This window comes from Gastrolobium bilobum, unplaced genomic scaffold (genome assembly GCF_033153095.1).
Source record: "Gastrolobium bilobum isolate Gb01-03AN ecotype WA unplaced genomic scaffold, APGP_CSIRO_Gbil_v1 utg33134, whole genome shotgun sequence".
NCBI classification, from domain to species: Eukaryota; Viridiplantae; Streptophyta; class Magnoliopsida; order Fabales; family Fabaceae; genus Gastrolobium; species Gastrolobium bilobum.
The window spans coordinates 91,641-114,819 of record NW_026896225.1 but is presented as its reverse complement, the minus strand read 5'-3'; the positions used below and the strand labels follow the sequence as shown (position 1 = coordinate 114,819).

Sequence of the window (23,179 nt, the reverse complement as noted above, 5' to 3'; positions counted from 1 at the left end):
AATTGCAATGATAAAAAAATTTGTCTGAATTTACACGGTCTGGACATATTGTTTTTTTTAAAGATATGTTTAAAAAAAGTCACCACGTATTTAACAGCGAAGGACATCCTTACTTGTACAGCAAATATATAATTATATTTTACTCCATTCAAACATTGTTGTATATAATGGAGCAATATCTCTAGAAATATAGCATTTTGTTATGCCCATGCATCATAAGACTTTGCAAAACATTTGCAACCATTCACTGTTTAATCAAAATCTCTTTTCCACCACACACTCTACTTATCGGTCCATACACGACGTAATAAGTCACAGATTTCCTTCCTCCAATTTTGTGTCTCCAACTTCACCATCAAACCTATTTCAAAAAAATTAATCCCCGTGTGTCAGTGTTTAAACAAATAATGCTTATAATTTAAATGAATAAAGTACAGAACAAAGTAAGAATTAACAGGCAAGCACTTAACTCTTTCTCTAGTTTAATCTTTTTCAAAGGACGGACAATAGAAGAATTACATTTGTCCTCAACGCCATTATTAAAATTTTGTCTGCATCACCTATACTTTCACAAGTTTGACTCTCAACATCCTGGTAACAAATCAAAATATTACGAAATATTCACAATTGTCTGTAATTAAAAATGGACACAATATTTATTTGATTGATTATGATAATAGATGTTTAGATACCACAACACATCCTCGTTCCTGTGATACAACATCATTGTCGTATGTATTATCGAATGTGGTCTCATCCTGCATTTTTTTTTATAACGTATAAATTTAATCTCAATAAACCAAGTAAAATAAGAAACATACAAAAATAAAAAATGCAATAAAACTATGAATTTAAATTAAAACAACATACATTTGATTCCATCACAGACTTAAGAAATGACTTGATAATAGATTCGTGCTGCAAACTCTTGAAACTTGATATTTTGGCTCGTTCAATGAGTCTACATGCTTTTTTTCATATTGACCTTAAATAACATGGATTTCTCGTTAAGAATGTTAAGTTCTTCGGGATAAAGCTCTAAATCAGCACCCTACAAAAGAAAAAGAAAAAAGAAAAAGAAAAAACCTCAAAAGGAATTCCAAAGTAGAAATATTGACAATAGATGACAAAATGCGAGAAATGAGTATCAAACCCGCTTGAAATGTTGTTTGCGTATTTCAGCAGCACCCATTCCCAATAAAGCAACACAATCTCTATCAAATAGTATGAAAGACGCAGAATACATGTCATCCATAACTCTCACTTGAACACTAAATTTTTCACATACGAAAAACAACAGTCCACAAATAATTGCGCAGCGCAACGATTCAATAACAAAATCAAAAAAGCTCATGAAATAATACTTACTTTGGATAATAATCGTCCCAATGTTTATGACAATTCTTACAATACAATTTTTCAAAATCTTCACATACAGAATATGGACATTTCTTACAAGACTTGTACCACCAGTTGTACTTGCTTTCAATTGATTTTATTGTTCCATAAGTAATGCAAGTGGTAATCTCACCGCAATTACTAATGTCACCAATAGACTTCCTCTCTGTGTCTTTCAGAAAATCATTTTCAAAAGAATACGATGATTGATTGGATAACTGAGTCAACCTCATACCGTTAGCTATTGGATCAGACGAAAGCCTAAAACGCAACACAATAGCAAACAATCACTATACATACTCAAAACAACAATTAATTGAAGACATATACACATATTTTTCTTCTTCTTTTTTTATGTTTTTTTTGCACGAAGTGGGTAAAGAAAAAGCTCACCTTTTTTTGAATTCTACAATTTCGAGAAGACTGGAATCAAAGAGAATCCTCGTCGTATATTTTGTATTCGTTATCCCTATCTTACCTATTCAATGATGTAAATGAAAGTGAGGGAGATTTCGAAAACACACCAAATATAAACATGAAATTTATTAAGCACAAATTATTCAAAATACCCATGAAACCCTTAATCCTTGCAAGCTGGACGATTACAAGATTTTGAGGAGACTGATTATTTGCCAAGAAAGACTGCACTTTATCCACATGTTGTTCCCACAAAGTACCTCGAGCTTGTGACCCCTATTTACAAAGCAATTGGAAGAAATAAAAATATATTTCATATGAAAATATACTTCGCACCAATCATACAAAAATACCTGAGGTCGTCAAGTTCTAAAACAACCATCTTTGTTTTTCTACCGGATACAACATGCTCACGAACTTCCCCAATACCTAACAGCAAACCGATGACGTCTATAGAAAAAGAAGTTGAACATTTATCAATGACATCAGCACATTAAATATATCAGTAAACTCAGAGACAAAAACATTACCTACTAAATGAGGAGAGTCAGAACCACGTGGGTGGGCGTGATGGTTCAGCATCTCGTCCCTTAAGCAAGTGGTTGGGGGTTCGAACCCCAACTCTTGTGAATGGAAAGCATTCTGTGGCCAGCTCTTTACCGCTTTGTGCGCTGACCCGGGGCAAGGGATTAGTTTCATGGCTATCGGCTGTGGGGATACCCGAATGTAATCCAAAAACAAAAATGAGGAGAGTCAGCTGATTCCCTTTCTATAACGTCAAAATCAACAAAACAAAATCCGTTAGTACGAATAGTAGCATCAACAGTCGATTTAACATCGGTCCTCAAGTTGAAAGACAGACGATAATCATGTCTAGTTGGCATGAAATTATCACTATTTAATCTAACTCCAAAATTTCTTATAAAATAGACATCCCCTTCACAAATATTTTTACGCACATGTAGAGATCCTTTGACCGTAGCGTGTATCCTTCCACCCTACAAAAGGAATACATTAGATACCTTTACAAAAGAGTCGTAAAAAAAAAAGAACGAAAAGAAAACAAAAAAAGAAAAGAAAAAGGAATTAACAGAACACAAAGTATTACCGTCTCGTCTAATAGAACCATGTTCAGATTGTCGTCAAAATCTTTTTGCTGAAAATTAGGAACCTTCCAAGTCCTAACCACGCTCACCTTAATCCTCCAATCCTCCTTCGACGGATTAAGATCCTTAATGAAATCATATCTGGAGTACATATGTGACACCAAAACAGGTTGAGAAGATGAAGATGCAACATATAGCGAAAAAGAACAGGATGAGGAGGTGAAGAATCACAAAAGGCGATGACCAAAGGAAAAAACCAAGCAGCACATAGGATATATATACACACCCTCCAAAATGGACCATATTCTTTGAACTTCTTTTATCGTGCAGCGTATTAAATTTACATTTAAATATTAAATGCACATAACAATTACCCATGCATAAAATAGTGGAACTTTAATCCAGCTTGACCCCACAAAGATAAGGATCTTTTATTTTTCCCACTAATTAATTTTAATTTTCGATTTAAAGAAATTACCAAAAGAAGAAACTTTTCAAACATTTTCAAGTGTGAACACAATTGTGAAATTGAAGGAGAGAGTAACACATCATCAAACTTTCCAATGTTGTTTATTTCTTTGGAATAATTATAGATGTTTCAAATAACATAATTAAGGATTAATTTTTAGAAAAAAATAATGAAAAACCATGCATCCACTAATTTTATCTTCAAACTTCAAAGGATACAAAATTTCGTATATTATTTGAGATGAAATAATCTATTTCCTTATATTTTCTTTTACTCTTATTTTTTTTAAGAATTTTTGGAAAACTAGTTTAAAAATAATTTTTTATTTTTTGAAAATAATTTTCATTTTTTAAAGTTTTAAAAAATATTAAAATATATAAAATTAATTTTATTTTTTAAGTCTTCAGTACATAAAAAAATGTTAAATCTCATTGTTTTAAATCTTTTGCGATGATTTACAACAATTAGAAGAGCCTCAGAGCATTTGATGTTTTTGTTACAAGACCATAATTTATGTTTATTCTCATCGCAAAAAAAAAAAAAAACGCACACACACACATATATATATATTATACCTATTTTTATGTTTATTCTATTTATTATTTTTACAAATTAATTTTTGATTGCATAAATAATATCTTTTGTTTTTTAGGAGTTAAAAAATACTTCTAAAACTTTAGTAATGATTCTCACAACTAACTTAAAAATAAATATTCTTTGAATGGATGTGTCAGGTGTGTAATAAATTCCTAAATCTGATTTTAATTTTGTAAATACTAATTTATAAAATTTGAGATACTAATTTTTTTTTTTAAATTCGACCATTTGCTTAACGTCTAGAAAGTAGTTGGTTTTTCATATTCTTTACTAAATTATTGTTGGTAGAGTTGTAGTATTATTGAGATGAAATACGATGCATTAAATATATGCTTATATATATATATATATATATATATATATATATATATATATATGTTACTTTTGTGAATACTAAAATATACTTACGCAATTAAGCTAGTGAATGGTCTTTTAATTTTTCCAATTTAGTAACTTTTCAAATTTGAATTTTTAACTTGATGGTTGAGAAAAGAGTTCAGCAATCATTACAAAATTACAAAACTTTTCAAATTTGTATTTTGAACTTGATTAGTGGAAAAACAGTTTAGCATTCATTACCAATATAAAATCACATTACTTTCTGCATGGAAAATTGTTAAGCCTATCAATTTCGCTACTACAAAAAACAAACAAAACATTATTTTGTTAGAAACTTTAAACTATAAGGGTTCGCTTTTTCTGCAGTTACTGCAGATAAGTTATATGCAGTAAGCCCAATACGACGTCATTTTAGGACAGAAATCATGGTGTGTTTGTAATTTTAATTTATTTCAGGCTTATTATAGTCTTTATAATTATAATTTTTTAATATTTCAATTCCAAAACGATGTCGTTTTGGGAATAAATTCAGATAACTTATCTACAGTAATTACAGAAATATTTTTCTATAAGTTTAATACAAAACTAAGTTTAAAATTTCACTTTAAAAATGTTGACAATAGTTTTGTGATTTTCTGATTCAATTCAATGCCAAAGTTTAAAAATCCACCTTATATATGTGTTTTTTGGATGTAACCTATAGCGTGCCAATATACTTATCTTAATTATAAGAATAAATAATTGTATATAAGCATTATATTAATGCATCATATTTAATCTCAATAATACTTCATTTTTACCAACAATAATTTTTTTAGATAATAATTAATCTATTTTATATTTTATGTTTTAAGACCTTAATGCTTTTGTTATAAGCTTAAAAATTAGTTTTCAAATAATAAGTTTAAAATATATATATATATCATTAAAGTTATTTCTTGATCCTTCTGTTGAACATTCATAATGGAGAAATAGTTATCGTAAACAGTCTATAAAATGCAAGGATGCAAAAATAGTCTAAAAAACACTTAATGGAAAACATATTTTAACCATGCACAACTTGGTTTGTTTTTTGTTTTTGGTGAGGACTTGGTTTGTTTTTTATTGCATGTGTTTTACAATATATCTATTTTTTAAACTTATTTTTTAAAGCTTTTAAAATAAATTATTCGTAGACATAAATTAAAGGAAATAAATCGAATTTTTTATTATAAAAAATTTAAAAATAAAATGGTTTTGTAAAATACATGATAAAAAGTATATTTTACAAAAATTTAAAGACACACGTAAATGTTAAATAAAAAATAAGGAGATAGACTTCAAGTTAAAGGACACACGATTTTAAGTTTGACTCAAATATTAAATGTACTAACTCAAATATTTGTCAACTCTTCATTTAATATATATGTCACAAATACACATATCTTAGAAAGTCGATTTAGAGCCAACTATAAAAAACATAGATAGATAGTAATCTAGAAGTAACTATAAGAATCTTTTCCTGTGTGGATAAATATAAAACCCTATTACAAGCTAATATAAATTGCTGATAATTAGAAATGACAAACTGGGCTTGGCTTGCCCCGCCCGTCTACACGTTTTTATGATTAAATTAAAATTTCACCTTTCATATTTTATAATTAAATTTGTAAATCTAATTTCAGTTTTGTAAATACTAATTTGTAAAATTTCAAATACTAAGGCCATAAATCCTTGAAAATAAATAAATATTTACTTATTAATTACACAATTAAAAAGAATGATCATTCAATGTTTTGCGCAGTGTTGTTAAACCCAACCCGGGTATCGTCCCGATCGGGGTATTGGGTTATTGGGTCACTGGTCGGACCGGTGGGTCACTGGTTGGACCGGACGACCCATATATATATATATATAAATATATATAAATATGAACATATAAATTCAATTATATTCTCCATATGTAAAATGAATTAAACAAAATTCACTAAATAAGCTAAAAAACATGAAGCATAATTAAATAAAAATACATGCTATTACTATGTCAATTTAAATTGCAACTCAGAATTCCCATAAACATACATCACAATGATATTGAACTCATATTTTTTAAATTTAACTACATTAAAATGACATATTTCACATTCTCTAATTTATTATTCCACAAATTGCTTCAGTATTGGAAACTAAGAGGTCATTGTAGAAGAGTAAACTAGCAAATAAAGTTACAAAAAAAATTTAAAATGAGTTTTACATTTTTTTTATAAGATGAAACAGTTTTGATTTTTTCTTTTTCTTTTTTTAAAAAATGCATGACCCGACCGGGTCACCGGGTTTGACCGATTTTGTCTGAGTTTTGATCGGGTTTGACCGGGTCGATGCATGACCGATCCAATACTTGACCCAAATCGGTCAGATAACCGATTCGCCGGGTTCTGGGTCGACCCGACAGGGTCAGGCCGGGTTTTACAACAGTGGTTTTGTGTTATATCATTATTTTAATGCTATTTATGATTAGTTGTTTCCAACATAGTGAGTAGTTGGCTTTTTATATTCTTCGCCAAATTATTATTGGTAGAGTTGAAGTATTATTGAGATTAAATACGATGCATTAAATATATGCTTATATATATACATATATATATATATATATATATATATATATGTTAATTTTTTGAATAATTATTTATACTTATGCAATTAAGCTAATGAATGGTCTTTTGATATTATTCTATTCAACTTCAACTATGAAGTGTTGGATAAAATATTAAACATACTAACTCAAAAATTTGCCAACTTCTCATCTATTAAATATGTCACAAACACACACACCTCACATAGTCGATTTTGAGGCAACTATAAAATACATAGATAGATAATAATATAGAGGCAACTATAAGAACTTTTTTTTAGGATAAATATAAAAATCTATTACATGGTAATAGTTAGAGTTGACAAATTGAGCTCGGCCCAAGGGGCCGACCCTCCCCACTTGCGAACTCGTTTTTATAATTAAATTAAAATGACACTCTTCTTCTTTTATAATTAAATTCCTAAATTTGATTTCAATTTTTGTAAATACAAATTTATAAAATTACAAATACTAAGGAAACAGATCCTTGCAAAAAATAATAATAATTTATTCTTATTAATTACTTAATTAAAAAGAATGACCATTCAATGTTTTGCAGTATATCATTATTTTAGTGCTATTTATGATTAGTTGTTTCCAACCTAGTGAGTTGTTAGCTTTTCATATTCTTCACCAAATTATTATTAGTAGAGTTGAAGCATTATTGAGATTAAATACCATGCATTAAATATATGCTTATATATATGTTAATTTTGTGTATAATTATTTATACTTATGCAATTTAGCTAATGAATGATCTTTTGATATTACCCTATTTAACTTCAACTATAAAGAGTTGGATAGAATATTAAGCGTACTAACTCAAATATTTGCCAACTCCTCACCTATTATATATGTCACAAATACACACACCTCACATAGTCAATTTTAGGGCAACTATAAAATACATAGATAGATAGTAATATAGAAACAATTATAAGAACCTATTTTTTAGGATAAATATGAAAACCTATTACATACTGATAGTTAGAGGTGACGGACTGGGTTCGGCCCCCGCTTGCCAAAACATTTTTATAATCAAATTAAAATTTCACCCCTTATACTTTTATAATTAAATTACTAAATCTGATTTCAATTTTTGTAGATATAAATTTGTAAAATTCCAAATACTAAGGACATAAATTCTTGCAAAAAATAATTATATTCTTATAATTACTCAATTAAAAGGAATAATAATTCAATGTTTTGCAGTATATCATTATTTTAATGTTATATATAATTAGTTGTTTCTAACCCAGTGAGTAATTGACTTTTCATATTCTTCACCAAATTATTATTGATAGAGTTGAAATATTATTGAGATTAAATAGCATGCATTAAATATATGCTTATATATATGTTAATTTTGTAATTAATTATTTATACTTATGTAATTGAGCTAATGATTGGTCTTTTGATATTATCATATTAAACTTCAACTATGAAGTGTTTACTAAAATATTAAATGTACTAACTCAAATATTTGCCAACTTTTCATCTGATATATATGTCACAAATACACACATATCGGATCGATTTAGAGGTAACTATAAAAAAATATAGATAGATAATAATCTAGACACGACTATAAGAACATTTTTGTGTGGATAAGTATAAAAACCTATTACATGCTGATAAAAATGCTGATAGTTAGATGTGGCAAATTGGGCTCAGCCCGAAGGGTCGGCCCATCCAACCTGCTAACACGTTTTTATAAATGAAAGTCCATCTCTGAGAAATACTGAAAGAAGTTGAGTCAAACTTTGTAATTTTTGAATGACTACGGGACAAGCTAAAATGCAGCGATATGCTTTTACAATTTGCGTTAATTTTTACAATATAAACAAACTGATTTCTTTTTTTCTTTGTGCATTGCAAGAGTAATACACTAGTTTCTGCTTATAAACAGAACATGCTTCATGGTTTTGGTCCTATTCTAGGACATGGGGGAATAAAATATTTTATTTTAAATAAAAAATTACGAAATATTATAATTTTTTATATATATACTTTTCTAGGTAATTAGGTTATCTATTTGACAAAAAAAAAAAGAGGAACAGTGACCAAAATGTCATTGTTCATTAAGTTTTTTTATCCAAAAGCCACGCGAACAGTGTTATTTCCCAATATGCCACGCGAACAAGTTCGCTATAGTTCCCAGCGAACTTGGTAGCCAATGATTTTGTTACACGTGGCACATTTTCGCAAGACAAGTTGACTGCCACGTGTCCAAGTTCGCTACGACTGGTAGAGAACTTGGTAGCCAATGATTTCGTGACACATGTCACACTTTTGCAGGAAAAGCTGATTGGACGAAGTTCGCTACCAGGGGTAGGGAACTTGGTGTGCTAGGTGGCACAATCTCATTGCCCGATCAGAATTAATGTTCCAATCACAATAAAAAAATAAAAAATGAAGGAAAATGACAATTAATTGTAATTAATGTATTAATCACAATTAATGTACCAATCACAATTAATATATCAATCACTGTTATAGACCCGTATAAGGGGCCCATTAAGTGATAGGCCCAATAAGGAGCAATTCAAGATCTGGATCAGTGATTATCACGGATAGATATCCATCAAGGATACTAATCCTAATACGACAGCATAGCAAGCAGGCCTGGACACCTATCAGAGGCACCAAAGGCCCATCCACACTACCCACAGGTAACCTCTATAAATACAAGGTAAACCCTAAAGGTACGTTACACTCTCTCTTACTGTTATGTTGTCACTGTGCGCACACACACACCCCATTGGCTAACGTCGTTATAGTATTCTGTGCACAGTGATCTGCTTGACTCAAGGGTATCTCCTTCATAGATACCTTGGAGAAGGCACTAGATCTAAGAGTAACATACCAGCCTATTGGGCTGGACATCTCTGTCCCAAGGACAGAACATTGGCGCCTTCTGTGGGGAAATTTTGTCTTCTTTGAATTTGAAGTTCCCACCAATCTGACGAAGGATGTCAATCCAAACAAGGAGCGGTAGCCAGCAGCCACCCCAAAACCAGAACCAACCGCTAGATCCAGTTCTGAAAGAGGTAAATCGGCCTCAACACCAGCTAGGAAACGATGTGGATTATGATCATGTCCATGTCTGTGAAGATGTCTCGGACACCGCTTCCACTCCAGTGCGTCATGATAGGGGTACGACTCCAATTATGGCTCCAGTAAGAAATAACCCTCCCCAGCATCCTAGGGATTTTGCTGCTCGCGTTGCCTAATCAGCCGATCCAGACTCTCGACAGGCTCAGAATGTGTTTGCTGCGATTATGCAGCGAATGACAGAGATGGAAAATTGTAATAACCTTCAGCGGCAACAAGACTTCCAGACGATACGAGAGGAACATAACAGAGGAATGCGAGATCTGGAACAACGCTTAATGGGGGCGACTGAACCAGACACGAGAGGAACCGATGGCCAGGGTGCAAATGGCCGGGAAGGGAATCGCAACCCGGAGCACCAAAATCGGATCGCTGAGGTGGAAAACCAAGAAAGGCCTAAGCCGGTGAACACGATGAATCCGAACTTGGATAACCTGACAAGGGGTGACAAGAATATTGTTGCACAAGCCATGACTCAAAACGAGATGGAACCCGCCCCAAGGGCAAAGACACCAGGATGGAGCCCGCCCCAACTGGGATGCACATATCATTATAGGACAGGTGGAACCTGGTGCCTACAGGAGAAAATACAGCAGGGGGCAGTATAATAACAACCCCTTCACTGGAGAGATTTTGAATGCACCTTTCCCAGAAGACTTTGATTCGGCGCGACTGTCGAAATATAATGGAAGTCAAGACCCACAGGTCCATATCGATGCTTTTGATACGAACATGTACATCTGAGGGATAGAAGAGCCTCTCATATCTCGAATATTTGCCATAACCCTGACTGGGGCTGCGCAGGCATGGTTCTCTACCTTACTTGCCAACTCCATTGGGTCTTTTGAGGAATTTGGGGAGAAGTTCCTCTTAAATTTTGCAACAAGCAAGAAACATCTGAAGTCCGAGTTCTCACTTGAAAAGATACGACAACCCTCCAGAGATACCTCAATCGGTTCAAGGACGATGCATTGCAAGTGCCGGGTTTACAAGAGAATGTCCACGTACATCTCATTGTGGCTGGTTTGGATGGAGCATCCAGGCTAGCCAAGTCGATTTATAAGGACCCGGTGAGGACGTTGGAAGAATTTAGAATCCATTCTAAGAAGTACCTCGAACTCGAGCAAATGGAGATTGCAAATGCGCAATCTGAAAAAGGTAAAAGAATTAGCCTGAGAAGGAGAAGCCTGGCTCCGAAAGGAAAAGAAAGAGTTGACAATAAGAAAAAAGACTTAAGGGCCAGAATCCCGGATGGTCGAGATAGAGTTGGAAGATATGAGAAGTACACACCGTTGAATGTACCACGCTCTCAAATCTGGAGGAAAGTGGCAATGACGGAGATGAAGAAAGTAGAAAGACCCCGACCCATATTTGACAGAGGAGGTTTGGACAAGTCTAAGTATTGTGCTTTCCATGATGGTCCGGGTCACACTACCGATCAATGTTAGGATCTCCGAGGTGCAGTGGAGAAATTTGTTAGAGATGGAAGATTACGCCAGTACGTTATCAAAACCCAAGGTTCCAAAAATAACAAAAGGAAGTCGGAAAATAGAAATAGAAGTAAAATCCTGATTCCTGAAAAGAAAAACAAGGATGAAAGGAATCAGAAAAATGATTCCAACCATAACGAGTTCCAGGAAGCGGAATTTGACTGCAACGTAATTAGTGGAGCCCTTGGAGGAGGAGGAAACACTGTAAGTGCCAAACGGAAGTATTTGAAAGAGGTCCTCTCTATTCAGGATCGCCCCAAATTCAAGGAAGACCTCAGCAAACCAGACCCTCCTCTGCTATATTTCACAAAGGAAGACATGCATGGTGTTTTGCCGGGACATGTAGATGGATTAGTCATTGCTGGAACCTTGGTAAATTGTCGGAGGCTACTATTTATTTTAGATGTATTTTTGGAGAATATGTATTGTTGTATAGTGTTCTATTCATTTTGTGATCATGATGTTTGATCCATTATACAATATATGCTCCGTATATGTTTTGTACATGTGTTCATATTTGATGCATGTACATTTGTATATTCAGATATGTGCATGTGCTGAAATATATATGTTGTTAGACATAGTGCCACAGAGCCAAGTTATGCATGCGCCCATGGATGGGTATATTGTCTTATATAGATATCTGATATTTCTGAAATCATATATGGTATAAACTGTTTATCAGGAACCCTTGAGAGTGGGAAAATTCCCCAGTTGTCCAATTTTCAAAGGTTATTCTGCCCGATTTTCGTCTTTATCAAATAAGAACTAAATAAGGAGAAGTGTGCAATGTGAGATATCATGTGAAAAAGGATTAAAGAAAAAGAAAAAGTTAGCTCGTATTTTCGTAAGTTAAGTCTTTCGTTGTTTGTGTTTGTATCATGTGTATGTCAATTGAACTGGCTCGAGATCGGGATGTTACAGTGGTGTAACCCGTCAAAAATGAGCCCAGTTGGCAAAAATGAGCTGCCAACCAGACCCAAGCCAGCTCGAAAAAAATGAGCCAACCCGCGGGTCGAGTTTTTTTTAAATAAAAAATAAAAAATATAATATACAAAAATGGACAAAACCCACACATGCTGTCATCGTCTTTCTTCCTTCTCTAAATGTAAGTCTCTAATCTTCTCACATCCCTGTCATTTTTAAATTGTTAAGTTGTGCTGGCTCTGTTTGGTTCAAATATCTTAGCCACTTGGTAGCAAGTGATTTTCTTGATGTTGGTGCAAATTTGTGGAGAAAAAAATTTGAAATTAGAATATTTTGTTTTTATTCCTCATTTTGTAACCCTTTGTTTAAGTCGTTGGAAGCCACATAGTTGATACATTAATACTACATGTACATTTAAATAGGCTGAAAACGAGACAATCCGCGAGCAATTTTCGAGCCAACTCGCGAGCTATTTTTTCAAGCCAACCCATGAGCCAAATTTTCGAGTCAATCCGCGAGCCAACCCTAACCCGACTCGGTCGGGTTAGGTTGGGTTTTCTCTCCTTTTTTTTCTCGAGTCAACCCTAACCCGACTCATTTTTTTCGGATTACATGCGGGTTGAGCCGGGTCGAACCGGGTTGGCCCGTTTTGCCAACCCTACTGCGAATGGACATTTTTTATCCCTCCCTTTTTGACCTTTGGGTAAATGGCTCCCTCCTTTTATTTTTTTGTTATGTTTATTTGTAGCTGGAATACTAGAGGGGTTGCCAAGAAGGGCTTCTTGACCCTCGTTAGAGATGTTAAATTTAGATTTTATATTGGTCGTTTGACTTTGTTGGAAACGAAAGTCAGCGGAGATAAAGTGTATAGGCTCATTCCTAAATTTGGCTTTAATGAGTCTTTCAGGCAAGATCCCTTGGAATTTTCGGGGGGATTTGGTTACTGTGAGAGGAGGCTGAATTCTCAATACAGATTCTAAGATCCCATCACCAGTTTATTCACACGAAGGTTTTTCATAAGAACAGTTCCAAGATGGACTTCATTACCTTTGTCTATGCTAGTTCAAGGAAATGTGATAGAAGGACCTTGTGGAGTGAACTTTCAAACCTTGTTATGGATGGGTCATCCCCTAGGTTAGTCATGGGAGACTTCAACGCTTTGCTTGTCCCTAATGAGAAGGTTGGTGGAGGTCCCTTCTGTTGGGGTGCTGCTAATGAGTTTAGAGAGTGGCTCTCCAACTGCAACCTCACTCCTCACTGAAGCATGCAACGTTATATGGCCAAGCAAGTCCATCAGACACCTTCCATCAGTTTCGATCACAGGTCTATAATTTTAATGGATGATAATCCCAATATTAATTTTCATGGTTCCAAGCCTTTTAAGTTTCTGGCTTTTTGGCTTACTGATGATAATTTCGAAGACATAGTGAACACCTACCTATATATCATGTCATGTTGCGTATTTCAATTGTTTGACTCAATTTTCAATATGCCCAATTGGAAGTATGAACACAGTTGGTCTCGAATCTGATTCGTATGCATACATTTCAGCACCGTGAACCAGGGATCCACTTGTATATATTAAGAGGATAACCGACCATCCCATTATACTTTGAATCCCGTAACATACAATATATATCATAAACAAACCTGCAGATTTTCAGAGCAAAACCCATTTCTGTTTAGTTATAAAAGCTCTCCACTTTTCCTTAATAATTCAAGCTTTTCAACAATTAATGATGAAATACTCATACAAAAATTTAAAATAATTCATAAAAATTGTCAGAAAATGACCATAGTACTCATCACAGTCAACAGCATATTTATTCAACCCGTTTAAATATTTTCAGTTGCAAAAAAATATTTATTCTTTTAAAAGACGGTCATTTTAGTTAGAATTATTGTTTTTTATTTAATTTTTAAATTAAAAAAATTTCAGTTTCTATATTGTAATTGTTTTTCTCACCATAAAACAATATTTTCACCTACCATGATTTTTATTGTGTAATTATTTTTTTTACCATAGAACATAGTAATTTTATTAAAATAACACAATTTTATGTTCTTTAAAAAGATAAACACTAATCTATTTTCAGTTTTATTTTGTTTTTTCTATTTTTTAATAATTGATAAAAAAAATATTCTTACCATATTCAAAGTGATTCATAAGAATTGCAAAATGCGAAGGAAAACTAAGCACAACAGTCAATACCATTCACATTCCTAAGCGCATTTGTTCGATCCATATAAATTTGTATATTTCGATCGTTTCTTACTTTCTAAAACAATAATAAATAATGAAACAATTATTATTAACAAAAAAAATCAGAATACAGAAAATATTTGTTCCGTCAATAATCAATATAAACATTTTTTTCTTCTAATCTTTCTCATTTTTAAATAATTAGCAATGAAATAATCATAGAATGTTAAAAAATCATTATAAAAATAAAAAAGTGAAAATTAACCACTATCATATTCACTGTGAAACACATTCCATGAACTAAAAAAAAAAAATACCAAAAAAAGGTAAAGGAAAAATAATAGCAGTACTATGTTAAGGGCATGTTTTGATACAATGTATAAGGCATGACATTATAAGTTTATACTATATATTATATTTTTAATTATTTGACATGATCATCGTATAGTATATATAGTATAAGCTTACACAACAAAATACTTTAATATATCAAAATGATGTATTATTTAATCGGATTTAGGGAGGTGAGATTAGACCTGATAAAAATTTGATATATTAGGTCCCATGTGTCTCTTTCCATTCTACCCCTTTCTTTCTCGTTGACCTCTTCTGCCACTATCGACGGTGACCAGATTTCCCAAATCTGATAGAGCCCTGATTTCAAACTCTCTTTCCCTAAAGATGTTTAGAACTGATGGATATCCGAACAATAATCTGGACCGCCCACAACCTATTCTGAAGGATGGGTTACTCAAACCAGCCACTTAGATATGTTTATAGCTGTAGAAATAAACCAAAAGGGAAGTTATGCTAGGCAGTTATTTATTCTAAGACGTGGGAAGAGCAGTTAGAACTTAGAAGAGAGAGAATATGTTGGATAGAAGATATATAGCATAGTAGTTATTATGATAGGGTAGTCTGGTTTTCTTGTTGAAATTTATGTTCTGCATAGTAGGGGCTTGGAGAGATCCTTCAATGCTGGGAGCAGTTATGCTCTTTTCCTATTGCTTGTAATTCTCTTTTAATTCAATAAAATCTCTCTCTCTCTTCACGATAGGAATTTAAACCTATCAAGAACGAGACAAGAAAAAGTGAGACATAGATAACAAAATTGAACTGAGCTTCTAAGTCCCTTAGAATGTAGTTGCTGCTCGCGAATTAATTTATTTCTATGACAACGTTAATGGCTTAAGAAAAGGCAATATATGTTCGCTGTAATTCTGCAACAGTCAGAAAATATATGTAGGAGGTAGCTTGTAACACCCGGCTACTTCAAAAATCAATGATTTTGTACTCATAAACTAACACGAGATTTTTCGACGTACTTTGTCCTCACTCACTTTTTTGGAAAAACTTATGAGGAGATCACCCACCCCAGAATTACTCTTGCTCCAAGTCAAGCACACTTACCTATGGAGTTCTTCTGTTCCGAGCTAGCGAAAAGTAGATGCATTTTGTTAATATAAGTAGTACGTATTAAATCCTTTAAGTCATCTTCAACTGTATAGTCTCATACCTGCACAGTCTCTGAAATCCCTCTCTTTTAGGTGTGTATTCGATTCATTCATGTACCTCTCCGTTTCATCCAAATCATGTATAGATATAACAAAACTAATCCTATTTTGTCAATATGCTGAAAAACTAATTTTTTAAATAGAAAACCACAAATATTCCTTATATGAACCAAATGCAGGGCTTGAAAATCATGTACCTCCCAATATTTTTATATTCGAATCATATAATATTGATGCATCGCATCAGCAATAAGGTACAAATCCATAAAATGATTAAAAAAAGGGAAGGAGGGTTAACATAAGCCAATCTGCAAAGAGAATATAGATATCATTGGAAGTTAATTTTTATAGTGACAAGTGCTTTACAATTCATAACTTAAGCAGACAAATCACACAAGCATAACAGTGATGTATTTTCCATTTTCTTTAAATACTCACCCTTTATAAGTTAAGACAGATGCACATGGACACTTGTGGTTTTTATCAATTGGCAAACAGGACAAACACTGATAAATCTATCACACTCATCACACAAGCATAGGTGCCTACAAGGCATCAACAACATGGAAACCTCCTTTGCCTTGCATGCTCTGCAAGTCAGATTATCCATACCATGAGGGTACTTCGAGGTAGATTTAGGTGCACCAGGAATGCTCAGGAAGTTAGTGGGATCAATATATGAAGCAGCATCATCAACTTCACTGTCTCCAAAACCTTCCTTTCCTTGTTCAACTCCTTGTGAAATTGCCTGCTGGAGATTGTTCCTTAATACATTGACAACTGATTCATTATACTTTGCTCTGTAGTGCCAGTTTTGTGCTTCAACAGATACCTGCTTTATTCTCTCTGCTAGTTCCCTATTTTTACGGTTCATGTTCTCTATCTCTGCATCTTTTTCCCTAAGCTTCTTACTAACACCTTTCTCAATGGCAGAAAGGACGGAAGCCATGTGCTTTTGTTTCAGATCTCTCACTCCCTTTGACAATTGTTCCTTCTGTGAAGAAAGTAATTGAAAAATTGTCTCATAAAGTTGCAATACAACCAAACCATGAGTCATGCATAAACGATAATTCAATTTGCAAAGTACAACTTATGTTGATGAAACCTAGTGTAATGGAACAATACAAAAATGATAAAACCTCATAAGCAAACTGATAGAAACCAAATAGGGAAAGTTTATTGTAGGAAGTGGTACAGGGAATCACTTGCCCACAAACAGGGAATCACTTATTTCGAATTGGACTTTGGGAGAGAAAGTAGCCCTTCTAAATCTACTGGAATATCCTTGTCATGCTTATGTTATTCTGTAGTTGAATTTCTTCAGTATTGTAGCAGAATTCATTTCTTTCCTTTAATTTCTGTACTGTTGTGTTCATTGTAATTCCACTTGTTTCTTTTTGAAAATCAGCTTTCATTACAATTATCTCTGTTTCTTGTGTTATCTGTCATTTTGGGAACTTGAATCCTAACAATTGATTTCACAGCTCCGATTAAAAGATGGTTCCAGAATTTGATGGTGAAGAAGTCTCCAGATGGCCCATCAACATGGAGCAGTATTTCGAAAAAAAAAATAAAAATGGGTTGGGCGCTAATTGCTGTTACATGGCTCCAGACACAAACTTGCGAAATCTCAGAGGAGGAGGTTGACATGTTGTCCAAACATATGTTGCGATCGATGATACATAAGGGTATTGACCGGTCGCTAACTGTCTCTATTGAGTCAAATTCAAGGGTTTAATCAATTGGAGATCCTTTCATTCCTTTCAAGGAAGCCAAAAAATGGGATGGAAAACATGAGCTGGAGGATACTGAAGAGCAATCAGAATAAGCAGAATATGCCATCAGTTCCGTGTTCAACCCCGATTCTCTCCTCTTCAATCCCCTCATCAAAGCCCCTTCCAATGTTATTCATTCGAGAGTTTTGGTTTCTGGCTGTGGCCTGGATTCATTTGTTCAACATGCAATTGTTGCGATTTATGCGAAATTGAGTGCACTTGGTATTGCTCATAAGATGTTAGATAAAATACCTCAAATTAGTGTTGTTGCTTGGATTTTGATGATCTCCCATTATGAACTGAACAGGTTTCCCGATGAAGCAGTTTGGCAAGGGAAACGGAGAGAATGGCAACCGCCATGTGTAGTGGCTAAAGTTTTTTAGAATCAATTATGGAATCTACTAGTGTCAGCTGCATTTTATAAGCTTTGTCTTGGTAAAGCTTTTGATTTACATGACATTTCTTTCATTAATGAGGAGCTTGGAATAACTAATTCATACGAAGAAGTAAACTTGACTTCTCGTGTGACGATCTTCATGTTGCTTCCATATAATTATCAACCCATGGGAGTTGTAGAGAAATGGAATTCCAGTGGAAACTATAATGCTTCTTGCAAAAGTAGGACACTACATCACAAGCACCCTGGAGGATGGCTTTTGCAATCTGCCTTCACCTCTAGGTAAAAGTTTGGGAAGGGAGTATTTATAAAAACCCAATAGTGAAGACTTATTGTAGGAAGTGATACAGGGGATCACTATTAACATGCGCTAAGTCAATAAAGAATTTTCCCTAGTTTGTTATGGGGAAATCAGTTGCGGGTTGGAGGGAGGATGTGAATCAATGCAGAGGGTGCTGAAGTGGTTAAATAGGGGAAAGAAAGAGCAAGGGAGGTACCTTTGGGACTCGGCAAGATTTGGGATTGGACTTTGGGAGAGACCATAGCCTCTCTAAAGCTACTGAAAATCCTTGTCATGCTTACGTTATTCTGTAGTCAAATTTCTGCAGTATTGTAGCAGAATTCATTTCTTTCCTTTAATTTCTGTATTGTTGAGTTCATTATAATTTGACTTGATTCTTACTGGAAATCAGCTTTCAAAACAATTATCTCTCTGTTTCTTGTGTTATCTGTCATTTTGGGAACAGATGGTCCGAAGCATGATTTGTCTGTGACTTACTCCATGAGTAAAACATTTGAGATAGTAGTGTTCAACAAGCAATATTTCTTCAAGAGAATAACTACTTATAATCACTCAATAAAAGGCCTACAACAAAATATAAAATCCTACCCAGAACATCTGCATAATAATATATCTGAAAATGCAGGAAATCAGAAGAAAATAGATAGAGCAAAATGTGAAATCATCTACCATAAGATGAAAGCGACGGTGTATAACATAAGTGACTCAATGACAGAAGACTTCCCACAATATAGAGCTACAACGATATATTACCTGAAGCTTAATATACTGGTCCAGCTCTTCTTGCTGCCTATCAAGCGCAGTTCTGATATTGTCACCAAGGGATAGTATGATTGAAGGTGTGGCAGTCATGCTGCCACTTGCAGAAGTAACAGACGAGTTACGCTCATCATCATCGTAAGAAAGTCTCAATCCTGTTGACACAGGGTTTGGGTTTGGAATGCTTGCTGAACCATCAGCTTCATCTTGACAAACATTGTAATTTAAGGAAATCTGGAGCTTTTGCTGCTTTGATATATCTTCTAATTCCTTGCTTCGTTTATTAGGCCGAATCATGGAACTAATATGCTCATTCCCAAAATAATTAACTGGGTCAACACTGCATCCAGCTTGTACTGCACAAGATATTTCACATTCGTCAATCAGTGATATGGCAAAACTATAGACAAACTACCAGAATTTTTAAGAAAAATTAAACGAATTTAAATGGTTATTTAAGGAAATGCACAGCAACAACAAGAAAAAGAGTATGTGACACAAGTAAGTAATAATTTTTAATTGGCAACACAAAATAAGAACATCGCAGCTATCAACAGCAAATACAAACAACCAGTTTTTGTCTTTGTCAGTCAGATGTGGTATATGATTCAAGTTAGAAGGACCTTCAGTTACATGCATTTTGGCTTATAAAATGCCATGGATAGGACCCATTAGAATTTTAAGGTTTAAAATTTTCAATATCAATATTTATTAGAGCGGATGCATGATAAGTAGGTGCAGAAATTAGTACTTACCATTACCAATAACATAAGGCCCAAACATATCACACAAGCAAAACATCACACAAGGAACAATAAGAAGTCATAACCAGAATCTTGCAGTCCCTCCTTTTTCAGAGGAAAGATGCCATAATCATGTCTGTGACAGATACAAGGCTAAAGGAGGACAGTATTTTAAGTACAATATATAAAGTAGTACTTGTGTAAGAATAATGGCAAAGAAAATTATAGCAAGAAACTTTATAAACAGTGGACCATCAAAGACAAACATATTATTATAAAAGAACATAAGTCTAACAAACAAGGAAAGATACCCCATGTAACAACCACACCCAAATTGATAAATTATTCAATGCACAATTTTATTATAGCATGGAAAAATGAAGGAGAAAACTTACTATTTCCAAACAACTGCAGCTGATTTGCTGCATTAGTTTGATACTGAAATTGAGTCTCATCCAAGAAAACAGGAAGCACAGAATTACCATTGTTGCCCCCCAACATTGTCTCGGGATATGAGCTTGCGTATCTCAAATTATGTAGCTCTATAACTACACGGAAAAAAGATTAAATAACGTCAAAATTTTAAATTATGAAAAGCTAACATGAAATGTTCTACAATAACAGACCAATTTTCAAGCTTTAAATTGTTTGGTAAAGATAAAAGCTAAAACCGTATATTTGAACACACACACACATGGATAGGAAGGTGAAAATAAACATCAAAGCTTAGGAAAACAAAAAAACCCAAGGATAAAACAGATAAAGAAGCCGCCACAACTGCCCCAAAAGTCTCTTCGGAAAAGTTAAACAAAAAACAACACCTTTGCCTTCAACAAAGAAGACAACTTAAAAGCTTCAAAATAACCAAATTAAGCCTTCTAATTCCTTTAGGCCCTCCATAATTTACTGTTGTTGCTAATCTTTGAAGCTCCATTTCTACCTACTTAACTTTACTAAGGTATTTAGGACTATGGGTGTAAATTGGGGGGGGGGCAGATTAGGCCAGGCTTTGGCTTTGTTAGCCTAAGCCTATGTAAAACATTTATTAAAGCCGAGCCTATACTGGCCTATTAGCCTATTAAAGGCTTAATTTATAAATTTGGCCTGACCTATTATAAAAAAACTAAAAAGCCTAACACGGCTTAATGTTCATAAAGATCACATGGATAGCCTGTAGGCTCTTCTAGGTCAGGCTTTTTAAAATGGGCCTACATTCTAATTTTTAAATGAACTTTTCTAAAATCCTAAACCTGCTCAGGCCAAGTCAGGCCTAAAGTAGGCAGCCCCTGACATCTACGCCCTTATTAATAGAATGACTATTGATCTCCTACAAAACAATCCTTACTCTATGGCAAGTTGACAGCCTAAACTTATCGTTAACCTCAACTCTCCTTGTAAATTGCCATTAAGGTCAACACCCTCTTCCTGAACTCTTAAACCATCTGGAAGTAGAAATTTCATCATCTTCAACATTAATATTGTCTTTCCTGGAATCTTCGTAGCCTAAATTCCATCATCTTCAAAACCCTGTCTGAACATTCTGTTAATCATATTCTGCAATTAATTCATCTATCTAGACCTTCATCATCTCCATAAAAAGGGATCAAAAACATCTTCAACACACAAAAAACATGCCCACCTCAGTGTCTGCAAAAGAAGAATCTTTTTCAACCCCTTCAACAGAGTGTATAAACTTGACAATCCTTGCAGGTAAGAGGCAAGAGTGCCGATTTATATAAACACAAGTTTTCAGTAAAAAAAAATGGAAATTAATGACTACAAAACTTTCCAAATAAATATGATGAATATCCATTAAAATGTGACAACAACAGAGAATAAAAGAAGCCTTCTATAAGAAGGCCAACACATGATGACTAATCAAATCAAAACAGAACATTTAATTGCAGATTATATATATATATTGATGATAAAATTTTGAGTTTTACCCAGTTTAGATGATCAACAAAATCAAAGGAGCAAGAGATGAATAAACCCAAAAAAAAAAAAATCATTTCCGATATTCACATGAAGACCAATATGGAAACTATTGAATCAAGGCCAAAAGAAAAAACAGAAACCACAACCTTACCTTATGTCTCCGAAGCCGAGGAAAATACAATGTTATAACAAACTCTAAATCTTTGAGACATGAAATGAAACAATAAGAAAGATAGAAGCAACAAAAACCAGTAAAATACCTTAGTTGCTTTATAACCAGAGAATCGGAAGCCATAGGAAAAGAAGATTAACGTTGGAACCCTCTGCAAAGAAGAGGAGAGAGAGAAAGAAAGAGAGGGTGAGAGAGATCTAGAAACGTTGTGGTTAGTGATGAATGTTGTGGAATATGGATGATGCAGATGACAATGTAAAATAGAAAGAAAGGTAGTGCGGTGGGGAATAATAATAATAATTGTTATTATTATTATTATAAATAAATACTGTTAGTCTTAGACAAGATTTTAGGACAGGAAGTATTTTTAATCTAAAAATGTGTTTTTTTAAAATGTAACTGACACCAATTTATTTCTTGAAAGATGGAAATGATATCAGTTTTTTTTTTTTTTTTTTTGTAGTTACAGCGGTTTAATTTCTAAAGAAATCAACATTGATTTCATATCTCAACAGTTTAAAAATTAATATCAATTTAATATATTAATCAGCACATTTTAAGAACTTTAAAAAAAATAATAATGTTAGTGTTTTTGTCGTTATTTGAAAATGTAACTTTTATGTAAAAAAGAAAATAAAAAGAAAATGTAACTTATAATTAACTTCTTTTTTTACTGTTAAAAGTAATAAACTAGAAAACTATTTTTCAACAGCTACAATAAATATAGAAAAATTGTTTGTAACAACTGCCTTTTTACTGGAGAATTAGCTTTACTTCATTAAAACATTTTCACAGAAAATGCTAACCAAACAATTTTTCATTTTTTGAAAACTAAATATAACATCATTTTAATAAAATAAGATAGCCTAGTCTTTCCAAATTGGATTACAAGTATTTATAATTGAAAAA

The 23,179-nt window shown here is 33.4% G+C and overlaps 2 protein-coding genes across 2 annotated transcripts; both read right to left on the bottom strand.

Annotated features, from left to right (window-relative positions):
* Positions 1-492: 492 nt before the first annotated feature.
* LOC133298335 (uncharacterized) lies at positions 493-3,073 on the bottom strand. Its single transcript, XM_061497600.1, has 8 exons — positions 2,924-3,073; positions 1,968-2,091; positions 1,792-1,876; positions 1,369-1,659; positions 1,154-1,271; positions 986-1,051; positions 693-758; positions 493-591 (listed from the first exon to the last, which is right to left on the bottom strand). The coding sequence occupies exons 1-8, from the start codon at positions 3,071-3,073 to the stop codon at positions 493-495; spliced, it is 999 nt and encodes a 332-aa protein (XP_061353584.1).
* Positions 3,074-16,469: 13,396 nt separating this feature from the next.
* On the bottom strand, positions 16,470-22,518 carry LOC133298342 (E3 ubiquitin-protein ligase BOI-like). Its single transcript, XM_061497609.1, has 4 exons — positions 22,359-22,518; positions 20,556-20,708; positions 19,412-19,773; positions 16,470-17,179 (listed from the first exon to the last, which is right to left on the bottom strand). The coding sequence occupies exons 2-4, from the start codon at positions 20,659-20,661 to the stop codon at positions 16,634-16,636; spliced, it is 1,014 nt and encodes a 337-aa protein (XP_061353593.1). The 5' UTR covers positions 20,662-20,708; positions 22,359-22,518; the 3' UTR covers positions 16,470-16,633.
* Between the last annotated feature and the right edge of the window lie 661 nt (positions 22,519-23,179).

What these genes read in the sequence shown, in the direction of transcription:
- LOC133298335 (XM_061497600.1), bottom strand. Translation starts at nt 3,073, where the DNA reads ATGTACTCCAGATATGATTTCATTAAGGATCTTAATCCGTCGAAGGAG. An exon ending in TGGTTCTATTAGACGAGACG is followed by an intron (nt 2,092 to 2,923) that starts GTAATACTTTGT and finishes CTTTGTAAATAG; the next exon opens with GGGTCACAAGCTCGAGGTAC. An exon ending in GCAAACAACATTTCAAGCGG is followed by an intron (nt 1,052 to 1,153) that starts GTTTGATACTCA and finishes TTTCTTTTGTAG; the next exon opens with GGTGCTGATTTAGAGCTTTA.
- LOC133298342 (XM_061497609.1), bottom strand. Translation starts at nt 20,661, where the DNA reads ATGTTGGGGGGCAACAATGGTAATTCTGTGCTTCCTGTTTTCTTGGAT. An exon ending in GCTGCAGTTGTTTGGAAATA is followed by an intron (nt 19,774 to 20,555) that starts GTAAGTTTTCTC and finishes TATCTTGTGCAG; the next exon opens with TACAAGCTGGATGCAGTGTT. An exon ending in ACCAGTATATTAAGCTTCAG is followed by an intron (nt 17,180 to 19,411) that starts GTAATATATCGT and finishes CTTTCTTCACAG; the next exon opens with AAGGAACAATTGTCAAAGGG.